Below are 26,253 nucleotides of genomic sequence, written 5' to 3' on the forward strand. Positions count from 1 at the left end.
ACTTCTAGAAAGGATGATCAGAGATATTTTCAGGGTTTGTTAGCAATGGGCAGAAGCCTGTGGGCATGAAATGCCTAATAAGGATCAATCCAGTTAATGTCCACTGGATACCTCCTATTGTACAAGTGGATGATGGAAGGAAAGGAGGATACAGACGAGACTTTTATCAAGTCACATCCTGACCACCATTCAGATTGTTCATGGGAACTAGCCTGAGTATGGAGGACTTTCCATAAATCCCACCTGTTCCCTCTCTATCTCATTTCCTGCAACCTCAAAATATCAAAGTCGAGAGCTTGTGTGACTGATGAATAAAAAGACTAGGGTTCCCATTTAAGACCCTTAGAGGGATGGTGCTTTTTGTGAGGGTCTGTTAACTCTTCGACGAAATTTACAGGCGTCCCATAAATTATCTGAGTATCCTTGGGCAAGTACCTTCTTTTCTAAAGCCAGAATACTGTTACAGTAAGAACTGCTACAAGGATTAAACGAGATGGTATATGTAAAGCCCCTCCCCCTGGCAGGCTCCTTTTCCACAACCACCTTTCTCATATCTACACTTTAGCTGCTTCTGGTCAGTCCAGTCCCCTCTGGTATAATTGTACTCTTCAAGTCCTGCCCCTTCTATAAAAGAGAAATCAAGTCATTGGTGTTTTCTCAGATTATCTTTAAAAATCTAAAAAAAAAAAAATTGTATGCTTAACTATTCCAGGGGTGGTTTTTTTGTTTGTTTTTTAGCTTAAAGCTAACTGTGGCAGAAACTGATAGTGGTCCCTCATGATCTGTTCTCCCATTCTTACACAGCAGCAACGTTTTTTCTAGGGAGATAAAGTATAAATACTACATTTTTGCCAATGGAGTATAAGCAGAAGCACCACTTGACAGCTTTTAGGATCCTCCAAAAAAAACCTTTTAAGTGTCATTTGCCTCCTCTTCTAGTTCCTTCCTTCACTCTGCTCTCTGGAATGTATATCTGGCCATGTTGGATGATGAGGAAAGGGTAACTCCTGAGGGATGGCATAATAATGTGACTGGGAAAAATTCAAGAATCCTGTGTCTACCTGGAGAAAGGCCACCACACCAGCCCTAGGCTGCTGACCTGAAGATGATGTTTAGACAAGAGATGAATAAATGTCTACCTTATCTATGCCATTTTCTGTCACTTGCAGCCAATTCATAAGGTCTAGTCCAAAACCAGACACAACCTTGTGTAATTCCCTCCCCTTAAGTGGAGGTGTATGACTTCCTTCTAAACAATACAGCAAAGGTGACAGGACATACGTGATTATGTGTATGTGATCAACTATGTAACACTCAAATGCCTACTTTGCGGAGAACTCTCCCCTTTGTTGGCCTTGGAGAAGCAAGCTGCTATTTTGTAAGCTGTTTATGGAGATGGCCACGTGCCAAAGAACCGAGGGCAGCAGGCTCTAGCCAGCAAGAAACTAATCTGACAACAACCTGAACAAAACTGAATTCTGTCAACAGCCACATTAGTTTACACATGAGTTTTCCCTAGTCAACGCTCAGATTGGACCCCAGCTACTGAGCAATGCATAGGACCACCAAGTCATGGCTGGACTTCTGATACATGGAAAATTATATAATAGTGCATTGCTTTAAACAGCTGAATGTGTGGTAATTTGTTATGCAGCAATAAATAATTAATACAACGAACAAGAAAACTCATTACAAATTTGTAAGGATGATTCACCACTAAATAATATATAAACACAATTCACAGAAAGAGAAGTCACAGTAGAGGTTTATCACATGGTCAACTTAATAGATGGCAAAATGCATACAATTCACCATAAATTGTTCTTAGACCCACCTTGGTGAAAATCAAATTGCTGTATACATACTTAACATTAATGTAACATACTTAATACAGACATATCTAACATATACAAATAGATAAACACAAATAGATGAAACACATACACATACACACCAAATGCCAAGATCATGCATAATCATAAAATATCAAAAAGATTACTGTCAAAAGCAGACACAGAATAAACTGAAAAGCTGTTGAAAACCATAAGATGGTTTAACTAGGGTACATCATGGTATTTTTAAAAAAATGAATACCCATCTCTCATTTCCAATAATGGGGAGTTAGATTATTCAGACCAACCCACTCTTTGGGAACAAAAATGTAGCCTTCATATGGTTTTACAATCTGGGTTCACCTCCTGTGGGCAGACTGGAAAGCCTCAAGTTGTAAACCTGACTTGAGATGGTTCCAGACAGTTAATTATCTCCAGGCACCTGGCAGAAGAAAACCCAAAGCCTCTCTGGAAAAGTACACCCTCTGTAGGCCCCAAATTTTAAAAATCAATGAGTAGTACAGTCAAAAATAACCAAGCACATAAGAAAACAAGGCATAATCAATGCAAACTAGCAGAAACAGATCTGGAATTACATTCACAATGATTAAGTAAATAAAAGACATCCTTTAAAATATCTGCATTGCAGAGTCAACCATAAAAAGGGGGGGATATATATCAGAGTTGGAAAGATGCAAATAAAACTTCTCAAAATAACTGCAAATCCGTAATTGAGCATTTAATGGACAGATTCAATAGCAGATTAGACACAGCACAAGGGAAAATGAGTAAACTGGAAGATAAGTTACACAAAACGATCTAAGCTTCAGCAGAGATGTGACATGGACACGGGAAATAAGGAAAATATGTAAAGAAACACAAAAACCTGATTAAGAAGGTCTAACATATATTTAATTGGAAGCTCAAAAACATAGCAAAGAAAAAGAGGCAGAGAATATCTGAAGGGATAATGGCTGAAAATGTTACCAAACAGATGAAAGGCACAAATACAGATTGAATAAATCCAACAAACTCTAAGCAAGAAATTAAACACACACATGCCCCTTAAACACATCATCATGAAAAAGTACAGAAAATCAGAGAAAATCTTAAAAGTAGACAGGGGTAAAAAAAGACTTTTTCAAAAAGTGACTGATAGCTAACTTCTCCACATCAACAACAGGATGCAGAATGAAATGGTGTATTTAGTTTGCTAAAGGAAAACAATTATCATCATAGATGAGAGAAAGAGGAAGGAAAGGGGGAGAAAAGAAAGGCAGGGAGGCTATCTCTATACACGTGGAATATTTATAAAAATTGATCATATATATTGGGGTGCCTGGGTGGCTCAGTCGGTTAAGTGTCCAACTCTTGATTTCGGCTCAGGTCATGATCTCAGGGTCATGAAATTGAGCCCCATGTCGGGCTGTTTTCTGAACATAAAGCCTGCTTGGGATTCTCTCTCTCCCTCTGCCCCTCCCCCCAAATAAATAAAATAAACTGATCATATACTAAACAAAGATAAAGTCTCAACTATTTCCAAATGACTAAAATCATACAAGTGTTTCTCTGACTACAAGCTACACATCAATAACAAAAACATAACTAGAAACTTCTCATATTTGGAAAATAAGAAAACACAAATATAATGAATTGAAAAAATAATTGACGGGGCGCCTGGGTGGCTCAGTCGTTAAGCGTCTGCCTTCGGCTCAGGTCATGATCCCAGGGTCCTGGGATCGAGCCCCACATCAGGATCCCTGCCCATCAGGAAGCCTGCTTCTCCCTCTCCCACTCCCCCTGCTTGTGTTCCCTCTCTCGCTGTGTCTCTCTCTGTCAAATACATAAATAAAATCTTTAAAAAAAGAAAAAATAATTGAAATTTAAAAAAATACTGTGAACGAATAATGCTTAAAATACTACTTACCAAACTTTTGGATGTACTCTGGTAACCATCAGTTTGTTCTCTGTACTTAAGAGTCTGTTTCCTGGTTTGTCTCTTTTTTCCCCCTTGGCTCATTTGTTTTTTCTTAAATTCCACATATGAGAGAAATCATATGGTATTTGTCTTTATCTGATGGACTTATTTCACTTAGCGTTATACTCTCTAGCTCCATCCATGTTGTTACAAATGGCAAGATTTCGTTCTTTTTTAGGGCTGAGTAATATTCCACTGTACATATATACCACACTCTCTTCATCCATTCATCAGTTGATGGACACTAGGCTGCCTCCATAATTTGCCTACTGTAAATAATGCTGCTATAAATATAGGGGAGAGTGTATCCCTTTGAATTAGTGTTTTGGTATTCTTTAGGTAAACAACCAGTCTGCAATTGCTGAAATGCAGGGTAACTTTTTGAGGAAACTCCATACTGTTTTCCACAGTGGCTGTACAAGTTTGCATTCCCACCAACAGTGCACAAGCCTTCCTTTTTCTCCACAACCTCACCAACACCTGTTGTTTCTTGTGTTGTTGATTTTAGCCATCCTGACTAGTGTGTGGTATACCTCATTGTAGTTTTGATTTGCATTTCTCTGATGGTAAGTGATGAACATCTTCACATGTGTCAGCTGTCCATCTGTAGGTCTTCTTTGGAAAATTGTTTATTCATGTCTTCTGCCCATTTATTAACTGGATTATTTGGTTTTTGAGTGTTAGGTTTGCTAAATTCTTCATAGATTTCGGATACTAACCTTTTATTGGATATGCCACTTGCAGATATCTTCTCACATTCAGTAGGATATCATTTAGTTTTGTTGATAATTTCCTTTGCTGTTGCAGAAGCTTGTTATTTTGATGTAGTCACAATAGTTTTTTTCTTGTTTCCCCTGCCTCAGGAGACATAGTAGAAAAAAAGTTGCTATGGCTGATGTCAAAAAGGTTACTGGCTGTGTTCTCTTCCAGGATTTTGATGGTTTCCTGTCTCACATTTAGATCTTTCATCCATTTTGAATTTTTGTATATGGTGTAATAAAGTGATCCAGTTTCTTTCTTTTGCATGTTGCTGTCCAGATTTGAAGAGACTATCCTTTTCCCATTGGATATCCTTTCTCTGCTTTCTCAAAGATTACTTGACCATATAGTTGTGGCTTTTCTTTCTGGGTTTTCTATTTTGTTCCATTGATCTATATGTCTATCTTTGTGCCAGCTCAATACTGTTTTGAGCACTGCAGCTTTGTAGTCTAAGTTAAAATCTGGGATTGTGATGCCTCCAATTTTGTGTTTCTTTTCAAGATTACTTTGGCTATTTGGTCTTTTGTGGTTCTATGCAAATACTAGGATTGACTGTTCTAATTCTGTGAAAACGTTGTTGGTATTTTGATAGGGATTGCCCTAAATGCGTAGATTTCTTTGGGTAGTATATTTTCACACTTAATTTTACAATCCACGAGCATGTAATGTTTTTCTGTTTCTTTATATCTTCATTTTCTTTCACCAGTGTTTTATAGTTTTCAGAATACTGGTCTTTCACCTCTTTGGTTAGGTTTATTCCTAGCAATCTTATTGTTGGGGGTACGATTGTAAATACGATTGTTTTCTTAATTTCTTTTTCCACTGCTTCGCTATTGGTGTATAGAAATGCAAGATTTCTGTACATTGATTTTGTTTCCTACGACTACCGAATTCATTTATTAGTTCTAGTTTTTTTTTGAGGTTGGAATAAATGGATTTTTTTATAGTACAGTTTTGTAAATGTAATTCCCTTATGATTTTCTTAATAACACTTTCTTATATATAATATATATTCACATATAACATATATATAAAATACATATATGAAATATGTTTTAGTCAACAGTGAAATTTATCTGTAAGGCTTAGTTTATCAGTAAGGCTTGCAGTCAACAGTGAAATTAGTTAAGCAATTAAGTATTAGTAGTTAAGCTTTTGGAGAACAGAAGTTAAATGTAGATTTTCGAATGCATGGTGGGTTAGAACCCCTAACCACCAAGCTATTCAAGGGTCAACCGTATAGCCCTTTAAATTCCAACTTTATGGATGTAATAAACACATTAAACACTACTGAGGGAAAAAATCAGTAATTTGAAAATAAAGTGGAAGAAATCATCCACAAATATTCAGAAGAGAGAAAGAGATGAAAAGACGAAATAGTAGTTAAAAGATGTTAAAAACACATGGTCTAATAGAATTCTAATAGAAATTTAGGGAGAAGAGAAGAGAGAATACGGGGGAGAGCCAATGAACCAGGTAATGGTAATGAACCAGGAAATTTTCATAATTGAAGTCTAAAATTTGAACTAGCACACTAAAAGCCAAACAGGATAAATTAAAATAAATCATCCTTGGACATATAATGGTAAATCTTGCTGATAATCAAATACAACTGAAAAACCTTAAAATCTGGGAAAACTGCCTACAGAGGAAAATACTATTAGACTCATAAAAGACATTTTCATCAATAATAACGGATGCCAGAAGGGTTACCAGATATACTATCATTCTACAAGAAAGGCACATGATGACAGTATCAGGCAAAATTAAGAAAGTTTACCAGCCCCAGAGAATTGATTAAAGAGCTGAACCCCAGGGCGCCTGGGTGGCTCAGTCAGTTAAGCATCTGCCTTCAGTTCAGGTCATGATCCCAGGGTCCTGGGGTCAAGCCCCATGTCGGGCTCTCTGCTCAGCTGGAAGCCTGCTTCTGCCTGCCACTCTGCCTGCTTGTGCTCTGTCAAATAAATAAAATCTTAAAAAAAAAAAAAAAAAAAAGACTTGAACGCCAGGGGGAAAATGTGGGCAAAGAAATCAGTAGACATATAGGTATATAGGAACAAGCATGAACTGTAAAATATTAGCAAAGATTATAATAATAATTAATTTATGAAGTTGGTTAAAAACAAGCTGGAAACAAAATATTAGCCAACAGTATCATGGAAAATGAAGACTAGAGAAATTGGACTTAAAGCACTCTTAGAACGCTCATATTACTTGAGAGGAGGGAAAACTTTCCACCTTAGCAGCCCAATCAAGCATGTTAAAAATTTCAAGGTAATTACTGCAACAGATGACAGAAGTTAATCCAAATATGTTAAGAAATCACAGTAGAAGGGAGTGGATTAAATTCACCCAATAAGAAACAAAGATAATTAACTGGATTAATAAAACAATATCAAGCTATATGCTGTGTGAAGAAAAGAAATACTCAAAATAGAATGGGAGAAAGATCAAAAGACAAGGAATTGAAAAAAAGATATACCAAAAACTGCTAACAGAAAGAAAGCTGATAGATTTATTAATATCAGGCAAAATACACTTCAGGCAAAAATTACTTCTTGGGGGTCAAGATGATCATAACTTGAGGATGTAAGGCACAATTAACCGGGAGGGTATAAGAATTCTCGACCTGTAAAATTTAACAACCTTAACTCAAAATAAAGCAAAAATTGATTATACGAAGACACAGAAATACATAATCACAGAAAGATTTTATTACTAATATCTCAGAAAGGAAAGCAAGGCTGGCCACAAATTAATAAGAAAATAGAAGGCATGAACACCTTATAAAAAACTGAATTCACATACACAAATATGCAAAGCAGTATCTTTATCTATATCTATCCATGTATCCAGCAAATAAAAAACACTCTTTCTTCAGAAACACTTACAGGGCACTTACCAAACTGAACCACCTGACAAGCAAAAAAGGAATTCCCAGCAAATACTAAAGAATCGTTATCATTCGGCCCACATTCTTTGCCTACAAAGCAAAATGCATAGGTACGTACATACATGCATACATACAGGACAGGAGACACTGAATTTGAGAAGTTCAAACCACATTTCTTCTTTAAGATTTTATTTATTTATTTTGACAGAGAGAGAGAAACAGCAAGAGAGGGAACACAAGCAGGGGGAGTGGGTGAGGGAGAAGCAGGCTTCCTGCGGAGCAGGGAGCCCAACGCGGGACTCGATCCCAGGATCCTGGGATCATAACCTGAGCCGAAGGCAGACGCTTAATGACTGAGCCACCCAGGCGCCCCTCAAACCACATTTCTAAATAAATAATGGATCAAAAAAACCCAATTATGATATAAATTATGAAATATTTAACTAAAATGTTATCACAGAAAACTAAACCCTTACATTTATTTTCAAATACAAAAACAACTTGAAAAGTTAAAAAAAAAGAATGAACCCATAGAGAATATATAAATGAAAATAATAGTTAATGACAGAAATAAATTAAATCCAGAACAAAGTGGGGAAAAAGATAAATTAAACCAAAAGATTAATAGAAGATAAACCTCTTGCCAGACTGGCCAAGTAAAAACACAGATAAATAATATTAAGAATGAAAAGGGGGACATAAATATACATGCAGTACAGAAGAAAATTTAAAAATCCGAGATAATGGGGCACCTGGGTGGCTCAGTCGTTTAGTGTCTGCCTTCAGCTCGGGTCATGATCCCAGGATCCTGGGATCAAGCCCCACATCAGACTCCCTGCTCCGCGGGAAGCCTCCTTTCCCTCTCCCACTCCCCCTGCTTGTGTTCCGTCTCTTGCTGTGTCTCTCTCTGTCAAATAAATAAAAATCTTAAAAAAAAAAAAATCCAAGATAATACTTCACACAACTTTGTGAATAAATTTGAAAAATTAAATGAAAAAATACTTTAGAGATGAAAGATTACCAAAAATGACTCAAGTAGAGATATAAAATCTAAAGACACTTAAATATTAATAAAACTGAATAAGAGAAAGATCTTAAATCTACCCACCAAAAAAGTGCCAAGTGCAGATGGTTTTACAGTTGAGCTTCATCTAGCCTTTATGGAACTGACAATCCCATTTTACATAAGATGTTCCAGACATTATAAAGAGAAGGAAAGCACTCCAAATCCTTTTATGACACCACTACAACCTTTATACAAAACCATACAAGAATAGTATGACAAAAAAAATCAAACGGCCAATATCACTTAAAATCAGACTAAAAAATTCTAAAAATTAAATCCAACAAAATATTAAATATAATACATCAGAGCCAAGTAGAACATTAGAAAATCTCCTAATGCAATTCATCATAACAGCAAATTAACAAGAACAAAATCATGTAATCACCTCATAGATACAAAAAATTATCAAAATCTAATACCAATTCATGATTTTTTATATTTTTATATATATTTTTTATTATGTTATGTTAATCACCATACATTACATCATTAGTTTTTGATGTAGTGCTCCCCAATTCATGATTTAAAAAAAAAAACTCAGTGGGGCCGCCTGGGTGGCTCAGTCATTAGGCGTCTGCCTTCGGCTCAGGTCATGATCCCAGGGTCCTGGGATGGAGCCCTGCATCGGGCTCCCTGCTCAGCGGGAAGCCTGCTTCTCCCTCTCCCACTCCCCCCTGCTTGTGTTCCCTCTCTCGCTGTGTCTCTCTCTGTCAAATAAATAAAATCTTTATAAAAAATACAAAAATAAATAAAAGAACTCAGCAAACTAAGAAGAGAATTTTATTTTAAAGATTTATTTATTTGGAGAGAGACAGAGAACTAGGTGGGGAGGGGCAGAGGGAGAGGGAGAGAGCAACTTTAGCAGACTCTATATTCAGCGCAGAGCCTGACAAAGGGCTCGATCTCACAACCCTGAAATCATGACCTGAGCAAAAACTGAGTCGGATGCTTAACCAACTGAGCTACCCAGGCGCCCCAGAAGAGAATTTTTAGTCTATTAAAAACCTATAGTAATATTTATTGGTAAAATATGAGAATCATTCCCTTTGAAGACAGAAATAGGACAGGAATACCTATTATTAGTATTTCAATGAACATTATACTAAAGGTGCTAAACAATGCAATAAGGACAAATGAGGGATAAAGAAGGGAAAGAAAGAAAATTATTTTTAGGTGTTATCATCTACTAAGTACATCCAAGAAAAAACACCAAGCATTAAAAGTAATAAGACTTCAGTAAGTTCATTAAACAGAAAATCATACACCAGCAACAACAAATTAGAAGATGAAAACTTGAAAATGACCCTATTTGTAATAACAAATGTTGTAAGATACTTGAGAATAACAAGAGATTCAAAAACTACACAGGGAAAAATTATGAAGCTTGGTTAAAAGATTTTAAAACATCTAAGTGGAAAGATATGACATATTCATAGATGGGAAGACAATTTTTAAAGTATATTAATTCTCACAAATGAATCTGTAAATGTATTACAAATCTGGAAATATCCAGAGTTTTTGTTGACCTGGACAAAGTGTGCCTAAAATCCACACGGAAGAGTAAAGGGCCAGGTGCCTGGGTGGCTCAGTTGGTTAAGCGACTGCCTTCGGCTCAGGTCATGATCCTGGAGTCCTGGGATTGAGTCCCGCATCGGGCTCCCTGCTCAGCAGGGAGTCTGCTTCTCCCTCTGACCCTCCCCCCTCTCATGCTCTATCTCATTCTCTCTCTCAAATAAATAAATAAAATCTTAAAAAAAAAAAAAGAGTAAAGGGCCAAAAATATCCAAGGCAATTTTAAAGAATAAGAAAAAAGGATTTGTTTTACCTGATACAGAGGCATATAAAGCTATTGTAATTGAAATACCATGAGATTGGTTCAAGGATAGAAAAAGAGACCAATGGAACAGAATACAAACTCAGACAAATAAGGGAACTTGATACATGGTAGAAAACCCTTTATAATTCCCTGGGGAGAAGACAGACTACTCCCTACATGGTGCCATAACAACTAGTTGGCCACACGGTAAAAACTAAAATTAAATCTATGTATCATAGGGTCAAAAAAAGTAAATTTTAGAATAAAAACTAAGTGTCAATACTTTATATTCTGAGACTGTAATACAATAAAGAATATCTTTATAGCCTCAAACCAAGGAAGAGTTTCTTCAAACATAAACAGAACCAACTGTATACAAAAAGTGGTAATTCTGACTTTACAAAAATATTTTAAAATATCCATACCAAAAGGCAATATTGAGCAATGTTAAACAACCAGCCACATACTAGAAAATATTTGTTATGCATATGACTGACAAAAGATTTGTATGCAGACTAATTTTAATGAAAATATACATATTTAAGTACCTGGATCATACGAAAATATTTTAAAATACCCACTAATCAATAAACAAAAGATTCAATGGAAAAATGGGCAAAGGAAGAAGTAATTTAAAAATGTGGCAGTCCTGAGAGGACAGAAACATACAAAAAAATGTACTCAACCAAAAAAAGGGAGGGAGGGTAGAAGGAGTTATTTCTAAGCAGTATGTACAATATGATTCCAATTACGGGAGGAAAAAGTACTCAACCTCTAGAGTAGTCAGGGAAGAATGAATTAAGAACAAAATACCATTTTATACTCACTAGATTGCCCAAAAGTAATATAAATGTATATACACACTTACTATGAAGACAGACATATGATAAAGCATGACAAATAGATAAGATACATGTAAAATTCAGCACAATAGTCACCTCTGGGAAAGAAAGGGAAATACAATTAGAAAGAATTATGAAAGGGTTTTCTACTGTATTTAACATTTCATTCTTTAAAAAAATCTGAGGCTAATAAACCACTTTTTCGTTTATTAAATTTGAGTAGTGAGTTTAAGATGTTCTGGACTCCTTTTATGTCTGAAATAGCTCATATTTTTAAAATAATATGAAGAAAAAAACATTTATATACTCTTGGTTAGAAAAGGCTTTAGTTAGTATGTCATTAAAAACAGAAACCATGAAATAGATTAACAATTTTGTCTAAGTAGACGTTTTTCACTTCCATATAGTAAGGCTAAAAGAAAAATGACAAACTTGGAAAAGAGTATTTTTAACACAAAAAGGCTAATATCTAAAATGTAAAGACCTCTATTATTTGAACGATATGCTGCTGTATGAATTGTTCTACAAACTAATCCAATCAACTTACAGCCCCTTTGAAGGAATAGTTTCTGAGGTCCCTGTTTGAAGTTAGCTCTGATCCCAGGAAAGCTACTTCCCAAATGTTTTACTCCCTCCTGAAAACTAGCCAGCCCACAGGCTAGGCTGTAGCTTTGCTAATTCCATCAATCTTCTCCTAGTCGCCTTTCACTACAACCTTCAATGTTCATGAGATTGTCCTTCTGTTTGAACTTCTGCACACTCTTGCAAATGAAGTCAGTTCCACTGGGAAGGGATTGAGAGCTATCTCTTTTATGGCCTTGCTTCTCCCCAGGCAAAATCTCTGAGCCAGGGCTCTGGAGCTGGACGTGGTGACAATGACAAGCTTCGAGTGACACCTCCACTCTAGGAATTGAGTGCTTAGTGAGTTGGGGGACAGCAGGCTGAGGTCCCCCCAGCTTACTTCTCCCAGCATGGTATCACCACCTCATGAGCCAGGGTGAGGGTGATGACAGTCCTAGCGTTCTCTGTGCTCCACAACCATGTTAGAGCCTCCATTCCACAAGCAGGGGATGGGTGGGGAAAATGGACTCTTCCACAGCTTAGCTTCAGCAACAGGAAGCTCAGGGCAGAATGGGAAATGCTAAAGTTCTGCTCCTTCCAGAAAGAAAGGCCAACTGGAACTGGAGGTAGAGGGAGTTGTAGAGGGGTTCTAAACTGCAGTGGTTTGGAGTAGACAAGTGGGGACAAAGAGAAATGTCTTGGTTCAAATAATACAAACTTTCATCTTTCTTAGTGAATTTACATAGATTTTCTTGAGTAGAAGTTTCTTTTTTTGCTGTCTGCCCTTAGGACCATTTCCAGAGACTTAAAAACAAAATTTTTTAAAGTAATTTTCACCCGTTTCACTGGGGAGTGGGTTAGCAAACCTCATACTGTCATGGTAGAAATCAATCTCTTCTATGTAATTTATATGTTTTCAGCAAGCAAGTATATTTTCTACAAAACCAGCAACTCTTTAAAAAAATAGAAACACAGGGACACCTGGGTGGCTCAAATGGTTAAGCGTCTGCCTTCAGCTCGGGTCATGATCCCGGGGTCCTGGGATCGTGCCCCGCATCGGGCTCCCTGCTCGGGGGAGGCCTGCTTCTCCCCCTCCCACTCCCCCTGCTTGTGTTCCCTCTCTCGCTGTGTCTCTCTCTGTCAAATAAATAAATAAAATCTTAAAAAAAAAAAAAATAGAAACAGGAAAAAAAATGAAAAAAAGAAACTGAGGCCTGATAAGAAATAAGTAGGAATGAAATAATTTTTTTAAAGATTTTATTTATTTATTTGACACAGAGAGAGAGAGAGCACAAGCAGGGGGGAGCAGCAGGGGGAGAGGGAGAAGCAGGCTCCCTGCTAAGCAGGGAGCCTGATGCAGGGCTCAATCCCAGGACCCCAGGATCATGACCTGAGCCCAAGGCAGACGCTTAACCGACTGAGCCACCCAGGCGCCCCGGAATGAAATAATTTTTAAATCTCATTCTGGCTGCCTCTTTACCAGACTATAGTTCCACTCTCCTCAAAAAGCTGAATTATCCTCTTTTCAATAACTTCAGCCCATCAACAGGCACTTAATGAGAAATGTGGCAGACCATAAGAACCCTTAACTTTGGGGAGCCTGGTGGATTCTTCTTTAAATCCAATGTTAATGGAATGCATATAGAACCAAGAAAGGAATGTCATAGGCAATGGAATCATGGTGGAAACTACTGTGCACAGCTGATGAAAAGAACATCAGAGCCTAACTTTCAGGCCAAGCAACTAGGCTAAGAATATTACAAACAAAACTGTGTCCCCTCCTTTCTGCCAAGAGCCACGCCTAGTACTTTGCAGCAAATCTGTCTTTTCTCCAATTGCTTTTATAACCCCACCTTTCCACAGTTGCACTATGTTACTAGAAAACACTGTTTTCTTAACCATCCTGCTTGAGATTCAGTAGGCTTCTTGAATTAGAATTCATGTCTTTTGTCAATTTTGGAAAAGTATCAACCAAACCTCTTTTATTATAGCCTCTCCCCTGTTCTCTTTATCCTTCTGGAACTCATGTTAAACTTTTTGTTCTACTCTTCTTAACCTCTTTTTCCTTTTTCCATTTCTGTCTCTCCATGCTGCACTTGGGGTGATTTCTTCAATTCTGTATTCCAGTTTGCTTAATTATTCCTCAGCTGTGTCTGACCAGTTGTTTGCCTTAGCAATACTGAATTTTTAATTGCAATTATTCTTATTTTCCACTTCTAGAAGGCCCATTTGGATCTTTTCCAAATCTTCCTGGACATTGTCATTTTTGATAGTGTACTATTCTTTACTCATACTTTTTTTATTTTAAGATTTCATTTGACAGAGAGAGAGAGAGCACAAGCAGGGGGAGCAGTAGAGGGAGAGGGAGAAGGAGACTCCTGCTGAGCAGGGAACCTGACACAGGGCTCGATCCCAGGACCCTGGGATCATGACCTGAGCTGAAGACAGACACTTAACCAAATGAGCCAGCCAGGCGCCTCTCTTTACTCGTACTTCTGATAAAATCTTTTATCTCTTTGAACGTATTAAAAGAACTACTTTATATTCTGTACCCTCAGAATTTTATTATCTATAGTTTCTCTGGTCTGATTATGTTGCTTCTGTTGTCTTTCACAGATGATGTCTTATTTTTTGGACTGCTTTGTGATATTTTGATTATGAGCTCTTCATCATTGGAGTTCTTTTCTTTGTGGAGATGCTTTTAGGCCTGGATTTAAGATGTGTTCCTCCAAAGAGGATTTATATATGGCGCTACTAGTAACCTGTAAATTCTAACAACTTGGAACATTCTTTAAAAACTTTCTCTTATGTAAATTTTCAAATATACTCAAGTAGAGAGAGAGAATAGTATAATAATCTTCCCTAGACCCATAACTCAGCTTTTATTTATTTTATTTTTATTTTTTTAAAGATTTTATTTATTTATTCATTAGAGACAGAGAGAGGCAGAGGGAGAAGCAGGCTCCCAAGGAGCAGGGAGCCCGATGCGGGACTCGATCCCAGGACCCCGAGATCATGACCTGAGCCGAAGGCAGATGCTTAACGACTGAGCCACCCAGGGCCCTATAACTCAGCTTTTAAAACTATGAAGTTGGGGCGCCTGGGTGGCTCAGTCGGTTAAGCGTCTGCCTTCGGCTCAGGTCATGATCCCGGGGTCCTGGGACTGAGCCCCGCATCGGGCTCCCTGCTCCGCGGGAAGCCTGCTTCTCCCTCTCCCACTCCCCCTACCTGTGTTCCCTCTCTCGCTGTGTCTCTCTCTGTCAAATAAATAAATAAAATCTTAAAAAAAAAAAAACTATGAAGTCATGGGGGCGCCTGGGTGGCTCAGTCGGTTAAACGTCTGCCTTCGGCTCAGGTCATGATCCCTGGTCCTGGGATCGAGCCCCCCTTCTCCCTCTCCCTCTGCCTGCTGTTCCCTCTGCTTGTGCTCTCTATCAAATAAATAAATATTTTTTTTAAAAAGGTTCTAAATGGTGATATTTTAATTGCATCATTCTTCCTTTTTTAGCTAGAATTTCTCTATAAAGATCAACTTCCCCTCATCAACTATTTGAGTACATTAAGGTTCAGTTCATATGGAAAGGTAGGATAAATGCTTTACTGTTTCTATTTATTTGGTACTTTTCATTATGAATTGGTTTCCCTACCTGGTACTCTCCAAAGACTAATGAGATGGGTTTAACTTTTTTTTTTTTTTAAGTATCATGATGAACTTGGGGATTTAAATATATTTAATTTGCTTCAAGTCATTGCAGTTATTATCTTTCTTGAAACTCAAAGTGTCCCATCTATAGCCAATGGAAACTATTTCACAATGACTTCTGAGTCTTTCACACAAGATCCTACCAGTCTTTGAGAGCTTCCTTGCTTTCTATTATGACAAGATATTCACTATCATTTTGTACACGTCGTACTACAGACTTGAGATCAGCAATTTCTCCAAGAAATCATAGTTGCTTTTAGTGGCAAATGCAATTTTAGACAGAAATGGTATTTAGAAAATATAATCTAGAGTAAGAGTTGCTCATTATTATTGGGTTTATTTTTTATCTAGATCCTTTCAGTGGACAGAGCCTCCCATCCCCCAAATACACTTTTTAAGGAAAAAATTCATCATGAGTTCTTACTAGTACTTCCAATTCAAAGTCAGGAGTAACGGGGATTTTACACAATCTCCAATTTTACATTAGTATTTCCCTTCTGTCGTGTTGAAAATCTTGCTTCTCAGAGAAACCAGCATAATTATTCATCTGCTTTATCCCACAATTCAGTCTCAGAATAACAACACCAACACTTTCATCAACAGTAAGATGTCTGAAGTTTTGCAGGCTTTTTTTGTCTTTAGGATATATCCAAATAGAGATGTAGAAATTATTGGGCTGTAAAATCCTACAAAATACCTATGTGATTATGCCACCAATTCTGTGGATATATCCATCCATTTCATTTAGCTCTTGATTGTTACATTTTGAGTTTTTAGACTATATAAAATATATACATAATTATAAAGTCCCTCTCCCTATAACCTTCTATTCATTTTTTAAAAATACAAGCATATCATATACACATGATTAATTGCAGTTATTCATACTTGACCTGCTTTTTCTCATTTAATATAACCTAGAATATGTCACAGTAGAAATAGTCTGTATTATATAGAAATATTATTCGATCTTTTTTCTATGACCATGTAGTAGTCCATGAAATAAGTTATACAATTCATTCATCAGTTTCCTACTGAGGGACATTCTCATCTTTTGCTATTATAAACAGTGCTATAATGAATAACCTTCAACACACATATCTTTTCATATTTTTACCAATGTATTTTAGAGGTAGAATTCTGGGCGTAGAAGTATCATTTCAAGGGGAGAAAAATATATACAATTTTGCTAGGTACTGTCCAATTTCTTTCGATAAGGACTGTACCATTTTGGTGGAACTCCACCAGCAATGCTTGAGAGCCTGTTTCCCGACAACTTCACAAAAAAAGTATGCCATCAACTTTTGGATTTCTGCCAATCTGATAGATGACAAATAGTACCTCGGTGTAGTTTTGTTTTTTTTTTTCTTCTTATGAGTGAGCATTTTTTCACATGATTAAACCATTTACACTTTTTTTATTCTGTGAACAGTGTGTGTCTAGCCCATTTTCTATAGGTTATTAGTTGTGTTTATTCTCTATTTTTAGGTGCTCTTTATAAATATTATGAGTATTAATGCTGTATCTATAAGTTGCAAACATTTTTTCCAGTTCATTATTTATTGAGACCATTTTAGACTAAATTCACAGCTTGACTATTTTCAGGCCATAAAAGGAATATGATTTCCAGCCTAAACGCACTCTAGGGCTGGCTTGGGTGAAGAATTTTCTGGGGAATTTTTTTCCCTTCTATTCAAAGCCAAATTGCCTTAATATCTCCTTTTGAGTAGAAGATTTTCGTTTTTCTGATTCTCCTTTTCATGGGATGTACGCTCTGGCCCCCGTCCCCCAGCTTAAGGAGCCATGAAACCAAAAGCTCTTGGCCACTAGGGAATGGCAGTGTCCCCAGGACAGTTCTAAGTTTCACTTTTCTCTATCTCTTGGGATTTGTGCTTTCCATTATATTTATCTTCAGGACTTCTCTCACTTTCTTGCAGGGCCACCACATTGACTATGATGTTATTAATTTCCCCCTTTAGTTAGGCAAAACAGTGGCCCTATAGTTTGTTAGGTGAATTGAGCATTTAAGGAAAGGTTTAAATATTTAATCCAGCATCTTCTGGTATTCTGAACCAAGAATGTTCCTTGGGAAAGGTAAACCACCACTTGCTAGATACAGAAGTTCCCCAGTTCTGTTTTGTTACTTACCATTTAAGTTTTAATTACAAATATAACATAGATTCATTGGAAGAAAAATGAAACAAAACAGAAGAGAAAAGAAAAAGCTTCCCTGCTGTTAGCAGCTTCATTCCTCCCACCGATTTTTGGTGGTTTCAGTTTTTATGTTAGGCCATTTAGTTTGTACCCTGAAATGTTCTAAAACATACCCTCTGTAAAGTTCTGTGGATGCCACAGAATTGGGAACCAGTTTCCAATCTCAAGAAGCTTTCAATTTATTAGGGAAAAGCAAAGAACTGGCATACACAGAGAATAATTAGATGTATTTAAGAATCAGTTTAGGAGTCCAGACAACAAACACTAATAAAGTTGAAAAGATAGAACTTTGTGGGCTGGAGTTGTGCAAGGAACAAATTAAGAAGGAGGTAGTCAATAAATGAAAAAATTTGACGGCAGCCACACAAGAGGATGTGGGGGAGTCTGGGGCACATCACAGAGATAGATTCAAAAGAAATACTGAAGGACAAGTTCATTAAGCAAAGTGGTGCCTCCCTCACCAGAATGTAGTCTTGGTTTCTGCAGCTGGCTGGTCAGGCTTACGGCTCATTTTCCACTTGTCATTAATGCCATTTGAAAAAAGGTATGAGACTTTGAATGCAGCTTTAAGAGCTACAGCTCTCCAACTTCCCCAGGCCAATTTTGGCTCATATGCTAAACAATTTATCAGATATAAAATGGTTTGAACCTCCCCTGCCACAGAAGGAGTGTGAACAACTAGCTTCTAGAGTCAAGAGGTCAGAACTAGTCCTAGGGGGTCGGATCTGGATTTCTATCAAATGCTGGCATCTCCAACGCCTGACCTCATCCTAATCTCTAACCTTCAATTTTCTGGGCCTTCAGCCAGGGGTGGGGGGCTCACACTTATTTCCACAATTTAGTAGATTTTAAAGGGTCAAGGAATGGTATCTGAATCATCCATCATTACATCATTAATCGTAACAGCACTCACCACTCCGCCCCCATAACAATCTGGAGAACTCTTCATTTCCTAGGTATGAACTTATTCTTTTATTTCTTCATTCATTATTTCCTAGCTTTCAATGCAAGGCTCTGTACTATATACTAGGGAGACAACAAGATGAAGATAGAAAACAAATCCTATTTTTCTCATACAGTCTAAGGTTATCAAAAATTAACAGGTAGGGGCGCCTGGGTAGTTCAGTCAGTTAAGCATCTGATGATTTCAGCTCAGGTCATGATCTTGCGGTTGTGAGATCAAGCCCTGCATCGGGCTTTCTGCTGGGCGTGGAGCCTGCTTGAGATTCTCTCTCTCCCTCTGCCTCTCCCCAACCTCCCAGAAAATTAAATAAACAAACAAACAAATAAGTAAAAATAAACAGGTAATCAAACAAAGATGTAATTGCAAATTGAGATGAATGCTGTGAAGAAGCAAAGAAAATGTAAGAGGAATTTAAGATATGACACAGTTCAGAAATTTTATTAATATGAATATGTTCAAATACAACTAACAGAACAAAGACTACCAGTGATTTCTAAAAAACAAAGTTGTTTATCTCTCACAACCAAAGTCTGGAAGTAGCTGGTTCCTAAATCAGAATAGTGGCTAAACTATTATCATAAAGGACCTAGTCTCCTTCTGTCTTTTCCCCTCTATTGTTTATGTTCCTCAGCATGTTGGCTTTTTGTCTTGTGCTTCTCACCTCACTGGTCTAAGCCAGCTGCTATGACTCCAAGACAACTGCAATCAAGGCATGAAGGTGTGGGCAGGATCTCCTTACTATCTTTCTTTTTGTAAGAAAGCAAAAAAAGCTTTCCAGAAGCCTTCTCAGGAAACATCTCTTTAGTCAGAACTGGGTCACATGCCCATCGCTAAATCAATCTACATCCACAAAGAATGAGATTATTGTTCTTGGTTCAGATTATTCATTTCCTAGCACTAGGAGAGTGAACCCCCTCCCTGAACATGTTGCTATCCTTACAATATCAAGGTTCCTTAAAACAGATTTTTAAAAAGGCAAATAGTTTTTAGTAGACACAATAGTGAAAATAAAAATCCAAAAGATTCATTCACCAACTAAATAACTAAAATGGGATAAAGACGACTCAAATATCCCTCAAAAGTTTCAAGCCTGGGTAACTACGACAATCATACTGCCAAGAATAGATAAGAGAATGTGGGAGGAAAAACCTGGTTTGTGAGAGAGACAAAAATTAATTCCACTTTCTTCTCCTTGAGTTTGAGGTGTAGTCAGACAGTCTGGTAGAAATGGAGGACACGACTTGAGAGGAAAAGCTGGACTTCAACATAGATATTGGAATCACCCACAATGAGGCAGGATTCGAAACCACAGGAACAGACAGAACCACTGGGAGAGAAAAGGCAAAATGCCAGAAAAAATCTTGGTGAACAGCTATAATTAGGAGACATTGCCGTAAAAGGCAAGGAAGAGGGAATAATTAATTCCAGAGATACAAGAACCAAGGGACCACAATCACATGGCAGCCAAGGAGTAAGGTTTCTTCTTCTGCCTTTTTTTTTTTTTTTTAAAGATTTTAAGTATTCTCTACACCCATTGTGGGGCTCGAACCCATAACCCAAGAGTCGCATGCTGCACTGACTGAGCCAGCCAGGCACCCCAAGAAGTAAAGTTTTCAAAGGAAAGTATTGGTCGACATTGTTGACTGCTACAGAGATGTTAATGATTCCAAAATACTCTTGAAAATTTTAAGAACAGCAGGAACATAATGGTCATGTGCACTTACTTGGATCCCTTTTTGTCTACTCTTTGGAGGACTTTGGAAGGGAAGGAAAATATAGGTTGTCATGTTGGAGGCAATGGTAAGGTAATGGTGGGAAGGGGTCAGTGGGTAACTGAGAACATTGTGGGCAAAGAGGAAGGAGCCTAGAGAGAGGGAAAAAGGTGAGGAGCACTAATGGAAGGGGAAAACAGGAAGATGTGCAGAGGCTGAAGGTCACAATAAGGCTAAAAACCAGATTTGATAGGAGAGATGAAAATGAATACGGAGGTGGTCAGCGAACATGAGATATTGACAAAAATGGGTAATGAATTTCAAATTATCTAGCGGATAATAGACATAAAGATAAAAGTCAATACAGGTGAGAATGTTAATGCCCAGCAAACTCAACAAAAGCCATCAAGAAGGAGGAGAGCACTAAAATTCACTAAGGACGGCAGGGAAGAAATCTGGAAATTAGAGGCCAACAGAAGGAGATGGAAGTCGGCGATAGGACACTGGCCCAATGGTTAAAAATGAATTGGTAAGGGGCACATGGATGGCTCAGTCAGTTAAGCGTCTGACTTCAGCTCAGGTCATGATCCCGGGGACCAGGGATCAAGTCCCACACTGGGCTCCCTGCTCAGTGGGGAGCCTGCTTCTCCTTCTCCCCCTGCCTGCTGCTCCCCCAGCTTGTGCTCTCTGTCAAATAAATAAAATCTTTTTTAAAAATGAGCTGGTAAAACTTTAGTGGGATGAGTATAACCGAGGAAACCAGAGAGCCAACAAAGCGTGGGATAAGGGGGTGCAGGGTTGGGAGTGGGGGAGACATTCATTTTATAAAGAGATATAACTAACACAAAATCTGCTAAGGAGGTTCCAAGGCAGATTCCAAGAGGAGAGGCTAGAACAGAATCCTATTCCAGGGATCCAACAAAACAGAACTGCAGTATGACTGATGGCACATGTACATCCTTTTTTGTACCAGGCACAGGTCCATGACCCCTGCAAACTGTGGACATTCAAACAAAAGTACTGCATTCAGTGAGAACCTACAATCCCATTTTATTGCATAATAATGCATACATATGCAGATCAGAATGTGAGTTACTAAAGATGGATATAAAACATGAAAAATGATGGAGACAGGGGCATGAGAACAGCAAAAGCCAGGGTTCCCTGGGGCAAGCACGTCAGTTTCTTGATAATTTAACTCCTGACAGTTAAATGGTAAAGGCTACATATAGGGAGATAAGAGATAAACAAAAGTAGGCAGCTAGTAGTTTGGCAGAGAAGCCAAAATACTTCTTACTTTGAGAAATAAAACCAAAACCAGATTACAGAAGGCTGCATGGCCTCTGAAATTCACAAGGCCTTTGTGAGACTTCTCACACACAGAAGCACAATGACTTGTCTGGGACTCCAAAACTCCTGGTAGGTCAGACTGTAGACAGATAAACACGGGTGCCCTCATGAGATGGTATCAGGTTAGGGAAAGACCAGTGAAAATAAGTGACTTGAAGAATAAGAAAGGAGGTGGAATGGAGAGAGAGAGAAGGCAAGAGGGGCGACATGGAGGATGGGGGGAAGGGGCAGTGAGATGGGAAAGCAGGGAAGAAAAGAAAGAAACCATGAAAAGATGAAGCTGCCAAAGGCATCAGACCCTTATCTCCCTATCTCCGATTATCTTCTTATGCAAGAGCGTGACCTGCCTTATACAAAGGCAACAAACAGCAGAAAATGAGTGTTGGTGACCCCTAAATTAGTGTGAATAATATTTAAATAAGGGAACAGACTATTTCAGGAACCATGTAACATTCAGTGGTCACGTCAATTACATTTATGTCAACTCTTTCTTCTTGATCTTGGAATAATTGCTTCACGGTTAACACCAGGCAAGATATCTCTTTATCCACAGAATTGTGTGTGGAGGCTTTATTAAGCAATTAACCCAAGTAGGCAAATAAACACTCTCATGAAGCATCAAGATTAGCACGGAGAGATGTATGCGGTAGAACATACGCAGAAAAGAAAATCAGGAAGATAAAGCTTTGTACTGTGAAAACATAAGAAGTAAAAATTGCCTTATACTGAAAACTTACAGTAAAAAGGACACAATGTGAGCATGATGATGTTATACCACTTATCACTGACAGGTGCTTTATAAGCTTTTCCATGGGACCTGTATATTATGTTACTTCATATTCATTCAACCTTATGAAATGCAGAAAACGGCTATCATTGCTTTTAGTTAACAGATGAAAAGGTGAGGCTTAGAAAGGTAAAATCACTTGTCCATGGGTAAACCGTCAGTAAATAACAGACACTAGACTTGAACCTGGATTTTCTGACTCTTGGGGCAGTGGTCTGTCTCATCCTCCCACATACTCAAACACCTGGACTGAATGAGCAGTATTCCTACCCATTAGCAGAAAACTAGAAGAAATGGTATCTAAATAACACCCCCAAACGCTGGGACTCCATGATTCCACCATGCTCACTTCCCTTGAATGCCCTCGTGACAAAGAGCAACTTCATCCAATCACACACACACACACACACTGTGTGTGTGTGTGCGTGTGTGTAGGGAGCTGCCAAACCAACACTTAGGACATTAGGAGTCAATAATGAATATGAGACTAGAGCACTGAAGCCTGCTTTTCTGCATAGAAAGAGTTACCTTGCACCAAGTTCCTCTTTGCATAAAACACTGACATTTTCATGATGTTTAGGGAGCCTGCTTTTGGCTTCCAAAAGCTCTGGCGCCATACCATGCCATCACTGTAACTGCCCTCCAGTGGGCCATGAAAAGCCCAGCTAGAACATTTTGAATATAGCAGTTTGCTTGCCACCAAAACACTAAGTTGCAATATTTTATATTTATCTCTATTTAAATTTTAGTGATGCTACATAAATGTTAACATGGTCTCATGCTAAAACAACCACGGATAAGTCTTAATAACACCACATACTGGCACACCCCTGGGTGAGTTATGGCCTGCTACACAGGCCTAATGCATGCTTCTCAAGTTACTTAGTCTTCTTTAAATAAGATGTGACACAAGATGTTACACAGTTTACCCCAAGAAATGTGTTTCCAGAAGCAGTGGCAAGGGACATGTAGGATAATTTGCTCATATTGAAAGTGGAAAGAAGGTACTTGGGATTATAGGAAAGAATTCCAAAAAGAGTTTGGGGAGAGAGGTTAATAATGTTTGATTTAGTTATTTCATGGCTTGAGAAACAAAAAGTGAGCTTCCATAAGTTCTCAAGCCTCTGAAGCTGTAAGGATAAGACCCTGGACTTCTCTCTAGGGCTGAAATCACAGCGACCTATGACAAACTCAGATTCTCCACCCTTCCAGTAGAGGCACACGCAAACATCTCCTTGGGCTTCCTGAGAGACTGTCTGGGTCTGGTAGGTGAGACCAAGGGAGGCAGAGTGCCCTGGAAGCCAAAGCCTACACTGTCAAAAATACAACCACAGGAGAACCAGGGCTTGAAGGTCTAAGCAGGTCCTGCAGGGTGCTCAGCTTCCCTCAGGAAACAATTCTTCCAGCCTTACCAGCTCTGCCCCTCAATTTACTAAGAAAAGACCCAGCAGCCTTTCACAGTGAGGAGACATCAGTCTGAGATTCTGGTTAATAACAATAAGCAAGGATGAAAGGCAAAGGAAATCTTTTCAAAAATGAGCCTACAATGGCAGAAATGTTTACAATAGCCTTTCTCCTGCAACATCTTAATCCCTGCACCCTAGCAGAGCAACCCCTAATAGCTACTACCCATGCCTTTGCACCAAGAATCAGAATACTGGTTCCTCTTTTAGAAGCACAAATAGTCCTAAGAACAGATTTTCAAAAATGGAAGGAACTGTGGCTCCAATGGACCAACTGCAGCTTGAAGACATCTTGACTTTTTTAGTGTTATGATGTGGTGCCCACACATCTTTCTGCATCCACTCTTAAGAGATGCTGTGTCCCCATTCCTCTTGCCTTATCACTCTTCTAGCATAAGCCAGACTAACTGAAATTTAAACAAATCCCAACCCAAAGAGTACAATAACCTGAATGCATGTTGATTGGTACCAGACAATAAGGAGAAGGCATATTCCCCCCAAAAGGCCCTCCTCAGTCAGGTTCAACATTTATTCATCACCAGATGTAGTTTCATTGCAAAAGGATCAACTCTTAGAGTTCATTCCCTTCCACTCAACCAGCCATGGGTGGTCTAACTTTTTATTAGCTTTGAATGCAACAGAGAATGTGACCTAAAATACATTATTATATGTCTGTAAGATGAGAGGGAACAGAGAGTCACACATGGTAACAACATGGTGAAAATTCTTATCTACTTGGAATAAGGGCAGAATCAAATTCTTACCCTAGTTTCACTAGGATTACAATGAAATGTGTATAGGGATGTGCAAGAGTTCAAGTGTAACCTTCTTCCAGGCCAATCGGGCCAAAAGTAAAGCTAGACTTCACCTGAAGGGCCCTAACAATCCTGGCCAATGGGATGTCCATCCATGCTGCTTACCTGGAAAAGGCAGCCCCCAGCACAAACGCAGCATACTCCTTCACCAGGGGCTCTGTGCTGTTCAGCCCATTGATCACCACTTGAAGGCCGCCAAAGGAAAGCAGGTCCTGTGCATTATCCATCTGCAACAAAGGTACAGCCATCAAGGAAAGAAGAGCCCTTCTTACTGCCTTTTTTTGGTGAGTATTCAAAAAAACCTAAAAAGTCAAGTAAAAAGCAATGGTGGTGGCCATTGTGACCAACTAGAAAAGATCTGTAATAACAAATTCTTAAATTTGAGATTTCCGAATTCATCTAACATGATTTATGAGCACCTGTGTGGGAAATGGCTGAAATGGCACCTAGCTATTACTTTTGCCAAATATATCCTGGAAAATGCTATAACCATAACAAATCACAAAGCTTGCTCCTAATGTACAAGCTGTTAACACAAAGATCTGGCATCATCAGGACTACTAAATGGTGCCATGCTTCCTGTTCATGTCCAGTCCCAGTACAAGTAATGGAAGCAGCAGACACTTACAAAAAAAGAAGTCCTCTCTCTTCCTCACTTCATACAGTCTAAGGCTGACTGATTCTGAGGACAAGTGTGATAAAATCTGCACAGAAGTCTCTCCCTCAAAGGCTGTACTCTAGGCCTGTGTTACTGGCTAGTAGCTATTATTGGATAGTGCATAACATTTCCATAATCAAATAAAATTCTATCAAATGGCACTGGTCTAGGCTACCCTTTAAGGTCCAAAGCCCCAAGTCTAGACTATTTCCCTTTTATTCGATAGGGAATCTCAGTCCCCAGGCTTCCTTAGTATCCTGGAACAAGAAAACCCAACTTGTTCAGAAAGGTCACTGGAGGGGTGCCTGGGTGGCTCATTCGTTGGGCGTCTGCCTTCGGCTCAGGTCATGATCCCAGGGTCCTGGGATCGAGCCCCGGCATCGGGCTCCCTGCTCGACGGGAAGCCTGCTTCTCCCTCTCCCACTCCCCCTGCTTGTGTTCCCTCTCTCACTGTCTCTCTCTGTCAAAATAAATAAATAAAATATTAAAAAAAAGAAAGGTCACTGGATCCTATTTTCTCCATGTAGTAACTACAATCTCCCTTGGAAATACCTTTGTTGCTACAAAGACTGCCTCTTGCCCACAGTCTGATCCCACTCTACAAATCATCAGGAAAATGCAGGAAGCTAGCCCAACACCTTTTTCCTCCAGATGCTTCTGTTTCCTACCTGACTGTGTCCTTCCAAACTAGACAAAGACTCTAAGAGAGAAATTGAGTTTGAAGGACTTTGACTCTGCCTTTTCCTGGGTAGACCTAGACTGTTTTCACCACTTAGAAGATCATTTTTATATATTCTGATATAATCTCCATAAGAACAGGGTTTTTTTCTGCCTGACCAT

The 26,253-nt window shown here is 38.6% G+C and overlaps 1 protein-coding gene across 6 annotated transcripts in view; it reads right to left on the reverse strand.

The window, feature by feature from the left end:
• Positions 1 to 26,253, reverse strand: part of SIL1 (SIL1 nucleotide exchange factor) — a 219,706-nt gene that overhangs the window by 48,575 nt on the left and 144,878 nt on the right. For all 6 annotated transcript variants that reach the window (XM_045893334.2, XM_045893341.2, XM_045893325.2 and 3 more), the window contains one exon: positions 24,861 to 24,982. In XM_045893334.2, coding sequence (XP_045749290.1) covers positions 24,861 to 24,982 — 122 coding nt within the window. The remainder of the gene's footprint in view (positions 1 to 24,860; positions 24,983 to 26,253) is intronic.

The sequence above is a fragment of the Mirounga angustirostris genome, unplaced genomic scaffold (genome assembly GCF_029215605.1).
Source record: "Mirounga angustirostris isolate CCGP_5_RB_7025 unplaced genomic scaffold, mMirAng1.0.hap1 SCAF_7, whole genome shotgun sequence".
NCBI lineage: Eukaryota > Metazoa > Chordata > Mammalia > Carnivora > Phocidae > Mirounga > Mirounga angustirostris.